General features: G+C 49.7%; 1 protein-coding gene across 1 annotated transcript in view; it reads left to right on the top strand.

Moving 5' to 3' along the window:
• Nucleotides 1–8,347: 8,347 nt before the first annotated feature.
• Nucleotides 8,348–10,190, top strand: part of BUB1B (BUB1 mitotic checkpoint serine/threonine kinase B) — a 67,989-nt gene continuing 66,146 nt past the window's right edge. Inside the window, exon 1 of the mRNA XM_007460185.1 lies at nt 8,348–8,610. Within this exon, the coding sequence (XP_007460247.1) occupies nt 8,576–8,610 (35 nt within the window). The 5' untranslated portion in view covers nt 8,348–8,575. The remainder of the gene's footprint in view (nt 8,611–10,190) is intronic.

Below are 10,190 nucleotides of genomic sequence, written 5' to 3'. Positions count from 1 at the left end.
AAAGAGTCAGACCCAAGGCAAGCGACATCTTCCCAGGGTGCCTACTTTTGTCTTTTTGCTTAACCTGTCACATTCTCTCCCCCTCGCAGATATTTTTGCCACGAATATAATAGTATCACTTTATTATTAGTCACTGACCCTGCAAGTTCACCTTTTTTTTTTAACCCCAGGTACATTGGATTAATCACAATCCTTTGTCTATAGCTCTCTTTCTTCACCGATCCAGGCGTGGCCCACCTTGTGTTTATTTCTGTTTAATAAATTGTTTATTTCAAAATAATATAAAAAACACCCATGAACACCCAGTGCTAGAACTAAAATATGGACCACAGCCACCTCTACATATGTGCTCCTCCTTCATCCTATCCCTCTCCCCACCACCCACTACCTTCCATAGATTTTTTAAAAATTTGCTCTCCAGGGCTTCCCTGGTGACTCAGTGGTTAAGAATCTGCCTGCCAGTGCAGGGAACACGGGTTTGAGCCCTGGTCCAGGAAGATCCCACATGCCGCAGAGCAACTAAGCCCGTGTGCCACAACTACTGAGCCCGCGAGCCACAACTACTGAAGCCTACACACCTAGAGCCCGTGCTCCGCAACAAGAGAAGCCACTGCAGTGAGAAGCGCACGCACTGCAATGAAGAGTAGCCCCTGCTCACCACAACCAGAGAAAGCCCGCATGTAGCAGTGAAGACCCAACGCAGCCAAAAATAAAAATAAATAATAAAATAAATAAATTTATTAAAAAAAATAAAAATTGGTTCTCCAAGGTTGATGAATTATTACACCTACTACCAGAGTTTACTCACCAGGACCACAGCCCAGTGCTTCTGATTTCCAACTGGCTGGATGTGCTTATGCTCAGAGGGGCCCCAGACTCAGTGGATGACACGTATTCACAGCATTGTGGCTGGAGTCACCAACTTGCTATGAAGTCACATCACCCACAAATATATTTCCCATTGTTTTAACATTTTATCTAAGCCAGGGTTTCTCAGCCTTGGCAATACTGATATTTTGGGCTGGATCATTCTTTGTTGTGCAGAACTGCCCTGTCCATTGTTGGATGTTCAGCAGTATACCTGGCCTCCACCCACTAGATGCCAGTAGTACCTGTGCCCCGCTCCTCTAGTTGTGACAGTCAAAAATGTCCCCTTGGGGCTTCCCTGGTGGCGCAGTGGTTGAGAGTCCGCCTGCCGATGCGGGGGTTCGGGCCCCGGTCCGGGAAGATCCCACATGCCGGGGAGCGGCTAGGCCCCCACGCCACGGGCGCTGAGCCTGCGCGTCCGGAGCCTGTGCTCCGCAACGGGAGAGGCCACAGCAGTGAGAGGCCTGAGTACCGCAAAAAAAAAAAAAAATGTCCCCTCAGGGAGGAGGCAAAAATCACTCCCCATTGAAAACCACTAGTCGAAACAAACATTTGGCAATATCCAGTTCAACAAATTCTGCAGATAAAATGCCCCCCTTAAAAGAAAAGTCATGCACACTTGTGCTGTAAAGCCTTGCTTTGAAAAGTGTGGTCTTGAACCAGCAGTATGAAAAACACCTGGGAGCTCATGTGAAATACAGATTCTCAGGCCCCAACCCAGGCCTACTGAGTCAGGATCTGCACTGTAACAAGATCCGCAGGTGATTCATGCGCTATGAAGTGTGACGAGCCCTGCTGCAGAGATTACACAAACTGCACCCTGTGAATAAGGTGGGCCCCGATGCGGTGTCTCCCAAAGGGAAGTTACTGCCTTTTGTGGGGGATAATCCATTGTTCTGTTGGGCTGTCCCCTGCTTTACAGTGTATCCCTGCCCCATCCCCATTAAATGCCCACACAGTGATCCTTGGTCTCCAAGGCAATCAGAGGTACCCTCACCCTCCAGATGCCCTCTGAGGAGCAGAACCACCTCAGGGTACAGACCCCTGGAGGGGCGTGTTTCTTGCAGCATGGACAGTTTGCCCGACAGCGGGCTGCCTCAGTCTACAGATGGGTCCAGGAGGCAAGGAAAGATGCAGAAGTTAAAACATCGCAGTGCTCTTCACCACATCCCCGAGGGGTGGAGGGTACCAGCTGAGGAGCTCTGGCCCTGGAGGAGCCACCCCAGCCAATGGGAACATGGCAGAGCTGGGGGGGCGGAGCAGAGGACGGGAGCAGGGGAGACACAGAAGCCCTGTGCAAGAGACAGAGCTGCGACTGCAGCCCAACCAGTCAGACCAGCTGGGGCAGTCCCCACTGGTCCTGGCAGCCTCAGTGGCCTAGTCCAGATAAAGCAAATAAATGACAACAGGTGGGCATCCGAAAGGCCCGTCTGAGCTGTCTGAGGTGAGGAAGGGAAGGCATCCAGGTGGGCGAGGTGCCCATTCTGTGCCCTGCCCTGCCCCTTTCTCACCTGGGATGGGGGAGAGGGATCCTCAGGCCCTTCCCAGAGCCGGGAGGATTAAGTGGCTCAGTAGCTGGGAAACCTGAGAGCTCTGTGGAAGAGATCCAGCTTCCAGACTGCAGCTGGATGCCTGCCCTAGGCTGGAGCAGAGAGGGCTGGGTTTGCCCTCCAACCTTGCCATTTGCCAGGTGCAGTGAGTGGGGGCATCCTCAGCCAGGTCCACATACCCCTCCTAAGCTCCTGCCATTATGACTACCTGCAGGCCCCTCAGACACCTGCACACTCTCTCTTTCTCAGGGAGGCACGTTAGCTGTGCTGTTCCTTCCCTAGAAGCCACTTCCTCTCCTTCCAGTATCTCCTACTCATTTTCCAACACGCCTCTCGGGGAGTTCTTTCTGACCTTCCCTTCTCCCAGCCCCGCAGCAGAGGAAGGAACTGTATCCTCTTTTGAGTTCCCCTAACTCTAGGCACATGCTGGGTTTTAGCTCATAAGCTGCCATGCTATAGATTGTTTTTTCAAGCATAGGACTTGTGCTATTTTTCATATTTATATGAAAATGTGTCCATACCTGTCAGGCACAGCACCTGACATGAAATATTTATAAAGTGTTTTTGAGTGAATGAAGGACATCCTGGAGTACTTGATCTACCAAGGTCATGCCACAGAAGTAGAGAATGGACTTGAGGATGTGGGGAGGGGGAAGGGTTAGCTGAGAGGAAGTGAGAGAGTGGCATGGACATATATACACTACCAAATGTAAAATAGAGAGCTAGTGGGAAGCAGCCCCATAGCACAGGGAGATCAGCTCTGTGTTTTGTGACCACCTAGAGGGGTGGAATAGGGAGGGTGGGAGGGAGACACAAGAGGGAGGAGATATGGGGATATATGTATATGTATAGCTGATTCACTTTGTTATACAGCAGAAACTAACACACCATTGTAAAGCAATTATACTCCAATAAAGATGTTAAAACAAACAAACATACAAACAAAAAAAAGCTCTTCTCTTTTGTTTGCTTCTGTCAGTCAGTCAGTTAACCAGTGTTGATTGAGCACCTGCCTTGGGCTGGGTCCTGGGAATTCAATGAAGAGCCAGAACTGCCACACCCTGCCTCATGGCTCTTACACTCCAAGGGACACACGGAGGAATGCAGAGCCTTTGGCTGCTCGGAGGAGCCAGCAGGTCCAATATCTGTTGGCAGTTGAGGAAGAAACTGCCACCCACAGATGGGAGGCCTGAGCCTCTCTCATACCTGACTGTGAGGTGGGGTCCTCCCCATGACAGCCACCATAGGTAGTATATGCCCAGGGTCTGTCTGTTCCAGACACACGTCTTCCAATTGGCAGAAGCCAGCCTTTCGAATATCACAGGTCCCCTGGTGAAATCACAAGGACCACAGCTGGCAAACGTCCCTGCCACTTTTCTTGGCATGCCCACTGCCTTCTCTAACTCCTTATAAAGGGGCTGGATAGAAAATCAGAAACAGGATCAGATTGTCTTTAGCTGTCACTTTTGTCTTTAGCTGTTAAGAGATGATGTTTTCCTAACTCTGCCTGTCCCTGGATTCTCTTCTCCCTCCTTCAGTTTGGGAGCCTGTGTTGCAAGAAAGACATTGCAACTTCCCAGAGGCAACACGTCCCGAAGACCTCTGTGGAAAAAGGAAGCTTGTGTGGTTTTGATCTGGCTCAAGAGCCTGGGGATCTTATCACTGGCATGTTCAAGCCCAGGAGTGAACCTGGGATTCTGAAATGTGAAGAGTTCCTCTAACGTTGCTCTAGAAGTGGCCCAAATTCAGGTTTCCCACTGGCCCGCAGTCTCAGAATTGTTTTAAGAAAGGAAGAATGTTGACCAGTCCTGAGAGGACCCACACCTCCAAGCAAGGACCAAAAAAGGACAGCCTTCAAGGGAAAAGGTAGAGGTGGCAGCAGAGGCCAGATGGCTTGTCACCTCACTTAATTCTCTGAATCACCTCACATCTAGCCATGGCCACTTCTCACTGTACAGTCCAAACATTTCCATGCTTGGCTCCCACATTCAGCCATACTAAGTTGTTTCCACTCATCTCATCCTGTCTCAGCCTGGGGCCCTCTGACCTCTGACCATTTCTTGGAAAAGCAGCGCATAGCCCAGATCCGCAGAATGTCTCCCACAGCTGGGCCCCTCAGAATGTCAGAAGCAAACTTTCCACGGTCTGCACCAGGCCCCAGGAGGCAACGTCTGAGAGAAGGAGCGAGGAAGCTTGCCAGGTGTACAAGCAATGGGAGGTGGGGTACCCACGCCTATACACTCCATCCTCCTGTCAGTTTCCCAATTGGTTGGCTCTGCCAAGTGTCATCCCACTTTTTGTCCCCCTGTCATGGCATCAGTACCTCCTTGAATAAGGATAGACCAGTACGTAACTCATTCCTCAAGCCTCAATGTTATGGAGCCACATTAACATGAGTAATGAAAATTCCACTGGCTCTTCCATAGGATCTCCAGGCCCAGGGTCATGGCTAGCACACACAGTGCTTTGTGTGAATTAGGAAAAGGAGGCCCCTCTGGGCAGATGAATTTTTTAAAGTGCCTACTCTGAGTGAATGAAGCAGGAAAAAGTGTCTCCATTCATGCCTCTGGCCAGGCACTCTTGGGTGTGGCATAATTTGAACAACTATACATGCAGCCCTGAATCAGCCTCCCTTTCAAAGCCTCCCCCAGGTCATCTGGGTGTTTTCCAGAGCTCTGGTGCTCACAAACCAGTCCATTCCCCACTGCAACCACCCAGTATCTGCCATGCTCTTCCTTTCCTGCTCTAGCTTCCTGGCTGATGGCCTCTACCTCTGAGGCCACTGGAGGGTATGTCCCCTCTGCTGCATCCTGCTGTGAGGGTGCTGATGACCGGGTCCAGGAGTGGCCTCCCAGTGTTCTCAGAATGGCCAGAACTTGAGATGCTGGAGCTGGGCTGTACCCTTGGCACCTGGGCATGAAAACAGTGCTGGTGGAGCCCAGCATCACACAGTACCAACTTCTACAGCTTCTGCCTACCAGCCCTCTCTCTACAAGGCCAGGGGTCCTTGGGGCCAGGCCAAGGAAAGGTCGCTGCTCAAGACAGATATCAAGTGGCCCTCCCCATTCCAGTTCTCCACAAGTCCGCGGTTCCACCGTTCTTATTCCTCAAAAGCACACAAAATTGCCTGCCAGGGGCCTCACCCACTGTTTTTTGGAAATATCTAACATGTTAGGGTAAGTGGAGGCTCCCACTCTGTATGATGCTGCTTTCCTCCCCCAGAATTTGGCACCCAGAAGCTGACGTTTATTAAACATAAACTTGGGTTGAATGAATTAAACATAAATTAAGGTTGAATCCCTTAATTTAGAGCTTAGGTTTGTGGCGCCCAGAGTACTGGGCTTGAAGTAAGAAGCTGGCAGCATTCAGATCCTACTCTGTTCTTCCTTAATAGCTGACTCTCATCGACACTTTACTTCCTTGAGGTTGAATCAGCTCATGTGCAAATTGAGCACAATGATGAATATTTGGGAACCTTCTAGATTCTCCAAGGCCTTCCTGGAGCACAAAACTCTGGTCAGGCTAATTCCAGGGCAAAAGAGCCTAATTTTGTACTTCTTATTAGCAACATAGCTTATTTAGCTGTATATCTTAACTTAACAGCCCTGCCATACGACTGCTTCTGTTCTCAGCTTGTGGTCCATTCTGACCTTTTGGTCCTTTTCTGCCAGTTGCAGAAAAGTTGATAACTGATATCTTCTTGTTCATATGTATATTTTTTACATATATCAGTGTGGAAATTCTGGGTCAGGCAATTTCTAATGATTTGAGAAGACCCATGAAAAGTAGGGTGGTTCTGCAGAAAAGCAAAAACAGAGTTCAGAAAGAAGTTTCCATAGAACTGGAGAGAGACCCAGCTCCTAGGAGATTCCCTAATACCCTGTAATAACAGCTACTGTGAGATGCAACTAGGCAGCAGCCAGTAGCCTCCAGCCTTGGGGCTAATGCATCTTTTCACCCTTCACCTCCCTTCCTCTTGGCAACACAAGATGGTTTGGATTATTATGCCTCCTTCTCATTGGTTCTTCTACCTCATCACTGGTAAATAAAAGACGTAGCTGCTGCTCTGATTGGCTGATCTGTTGCTGGGGTAAAGGCCAGTTTGGTGATGCTGCTTTGCCAGATGTGGTCTCCTTCAGGCCCTGAACACACACACCCTCATTCGGTCTCTCTTGACCTTCCTCCCACCCCCAGATAGTCCCTCTCTCTTCCTGTGGTTGCACAGTAAACAAGCAGTTCGTCCAAGGGTTCCCTGGAGACCCAGAGGTTTTCATCTTTGTAGCGTTTAGCTTGCTAAAGTAGGACTTTGCATAACCCATGAAGGCAAAGTTGGGGAAAATCAGCCTTTGACAATCAAGAACACACACATCTCCACAAGACCAAGCAAGAGATCATAGATTTTCTGACACCTATATCCCTCTAACAGCCACTGATGCACATAGGTATGGCTTTGCATATAAATGGGTGAAAATGAGAGTCCCCAACTGCTACCAGTTCCCACTGTACCTGAAATTCCACCATTAAGATTTATTCCGTTATGAATTTTCTTCTCCTGGGACCTACTGTTAAAACACAAAGAGCCCAAAATCTGTTCTGAAAGATGTGTGAAAAGGTTTATGGGCAAATAAGTTTAGAGATGCCAACATATTTTAGCACTCCCTGTGGCAGGCAGAATAATGGCCCCCAAAGACGTGCATTCCTAATCCACGGAACCTGTGAATATGTCAACTTACATAACAAAAGAAACGTAGCAGATGTGATTAAGGTTCAGGACCCTGAGACAGTTTATATGGATGGGCCCAATATAATTACATGAGTCCTTCAAAGCAGAGAGATTTTCCTGACTGTGGTCAGGGAAAAAAGAAGAGAGATTTGCCTGACTGTGGTCAGGGAAAGAGATGTGATGACAGGCACCGGGTCAGAGAGATGCTATGCTGTTGGCTTTGAAGATGGAGGATGGGGGCCACAAGCTAAGGAATACCCATGAATGTCTCTAAAAACTGGAAAAAAAGAAACAAATTCTCCTGAAGGGCTTCCAGAAACAAAGTCCTGCCAACACCTTGTTTAGTGTGAAACTCGAGTCTAATTTCTGACTTACCAAATTGCAAAGTAATAAATTTGTGATGTTTTAAGCTGCTAAGTTTATGGTAGTTTGTTAGAGCAGCATTAGAAGATGGAGTACACCCCCTCCCTCAGAGATTCATGGTGTGCTTTAGCTATTTAGGGCTCTAGAGAGCCTTTCAGGACTCTAGTGTAGCTGGGCTTGTTCAGCTTCCCAGCTACATCTGAGGCTACCATAGTTTCTTCCTTAGGAAATCAGAACAGTAGAGGTTGGTCTGCTGAAGGGGAAAAGAGGTAAAACCTAGGGAGCTGTGGAATAGCTGCATTTTCTGTCTGGGACTGTGCAGCAGAGAAAGCAATGCAATATCACCGCATTATAGACGAGGAAAATCAAAGGTCAGAGAGATTATGTGGCTTGCCTAAGGTTGCACATTTGGTACGATTCTTACAGAACTAGAATCCGGCTTTTCTCAGTTCAAGCGTGGGGCAGGAAACAGCTGGGTCAGAGCCGCCCTAAGAGCTCAGGACATGTGTGAGACATGGGGCAGAGGGGTGGTCATAGCCTGGCCAGCCACCCCAGAAAAAAGTCAGGCCAAGCGCAAGCACTCAAAGATATCTCACTATGCTCATGACATCAGAGAATCCTGGTGCTTAAAATGTCCCTCGCTAGGCTCAAAGATTAGCTCTAGAGCCTGGACGCAGAGAGCACCTGGAGAGAATTTACACCGCATAAATCTGCAGCACCTGGACAGCCACAGTCCCCCGGAAACTACCACTCCCACTATGCACCGCGACAGCGTGGACTAAACCTGGGATAAACTACAAGTCCCAGAATTCCTTGGGTGGGAGGCGCGAGCGCGGAGGAGCGGAGGGGCGTAGCACGTTGTCGGCGCGGGACCGTTAAATTTGAAACTTGGCGGCTGGACGTGAGGGTTTGAGGTGGCTGGTTCGCGAGGGAGTCAGGTGCGTGGTTTTCTCGGGAGCGCCCTCCGGTCGCTTCAGTACCTCGAAGGGCAGGTTACAGAAGGACGCCCAGGCGGTCTGCGGCCCTGAAGAAAGGCCCTCGGCAGGACGAGGCCCTGAGCCGGGAATGCAGGATGGCGGCGATGCAGAAGGAAAGGGGTGCTCCGAGGTAGGTACCGGAGAAGGGCGGCCAGGAGCTGGGCCTGCGAGCCCCGAGCGTGTCTGGCAGGTGACAGAGGCTTCGCTCAGAGCAGCCCAGGAGAGCACCGGCACGGTCAGGAGAAGAGGAGGCCCGGCCGGATCCTTCTCCCTGCTGGAGTCGGACGCAAGCGGTGGAGGTGAAAGCTCAGAGCAGGGTTAGCACCGACCTCAGTGGAGTGAGGGCGCGTGAGAATCATGCTGCATCCAGCTTCAAAGCCAAGGAGGCTGTGGGACGCCAGGGGTCCAAAGAGCTTGGAATTTGTCGTGTGTTCTGTGTTGGTATCTCAGCCCAGACGTTTGCTAGCTCTTTGACCTTGGACACGTCTTAATATGGAGAAAGCTGCTATTAACGCTACCATGCCGGGTTCTGGGAGAATTCAGAGTAGCTGTAAAGTAACTGCCTCCAAGTAAGTGCTCAGCACATGGTAGGTGCTAGCATTAAGCTAGTAGCATAGTTATAAATCTAAAAAGCCTTTGCCTGCATGCTGGCTGCTCTTCCTTATTTATACATATATAAGCTCTTACTCCTACCCTCCTGAAGCTTAAGTTCTGGGGTGGGATGAGGGTAGGGGCAACAGACAATAAACAAGATAAACTAAAAGTTAGATGGTGGTCGGTACTAAAAAAAAAATAAAATAAAACATTTGGGGGGGTGCAATTTTCGATAGTTTTGAACAGAGGGCCTCACTGAGAAGGTGTCATTTGGGTCAAGACTTGAAGGAAACTCAAGAGCTAGTCCAGCATAGATCTGGGGGCGGGGGCGGGAAGTACAAAGGCTGGTGGGTGAGAGTTGCGAGAGGGAGGCGCACTGGGCCAGTAGCTGGAGCAGAATGAACCAGAGTAAAAGGAAGCGAAGTAAAAAAGGTGAGGATGTAGGCATTGTAAGGACTTGGCTTTTACTCTGTAGTTGAAAGTGATTGGAAGGTTTTGAGCAGAGGAAAGACAAGATCTGACGTGTTTAAATGCGATCACTTTGGCTGCAGTGTTGAAAAGACTAAAGGTAGAAAAGGGTGGAAGCAGGGAGACCGGTTTAGAGGTTATTGAAATATTCCAGGCAAGAGAAGATGGTGGCCTGAGCCAGGCTGGAGACAGTGGAGATGGTGAGAAGAGATTAATTTCTGGATATGTTTTGAAGGTAGAACCAACTGGACTCGCTGAGTGACTGGTGGGCTGGGTGGTGGGTGAGTGGAGTGTCAAGGTTAGCATTAAGAATTTTGACTTGAGCAACTGGAAAAATGAAATTGCCATTTATTTGAGATGAGGGAAGGACCAGGTCTTTGAGGAGGCAAGAGGAGGAGGAGGAGGGATGGAGGAAGCAATACAGCTCAGTTTTGGATACTATTTAATAGAGATAATGGGCTTCCCTGGTGGCACAGTGGTTGAGAGTCTGCCTGCCGATGCAGGGGTTCGTGCCCCGGTCCGGGAAGATCCCACATGCTGCGGAGTGGCTGGGCCTGTGAGCCATGGCCGCTGAGCCTGCACGTCCGGAGCCTGTGCTCCGCAACGGGAGAGGCCACAGCAGTGAGAGGCCCGCGTACCACAAAAAAA

Source organism: Lipotes vexillifer, unplaced genomic scaffold (assembly GCF_000442215.2).
Source record: "Lipotes vexillifer unplaced genomic scaffold, Lipotes_vexillifer_v1.1 scaffold408, whole genome shotgun sequence".
Classification (NCBI taxonomy): domain Eukaryota; kingdom Metazoa; phylum Chordata; class Mammalia; order Artiodactyla; family Lipotidae; genus Lipotes; species Lipotes vexillifer.
Note: the sequence above shows the minus strand (reverse complement) of the source record. Positions and strands in the feature narration are given on the sequence as shown.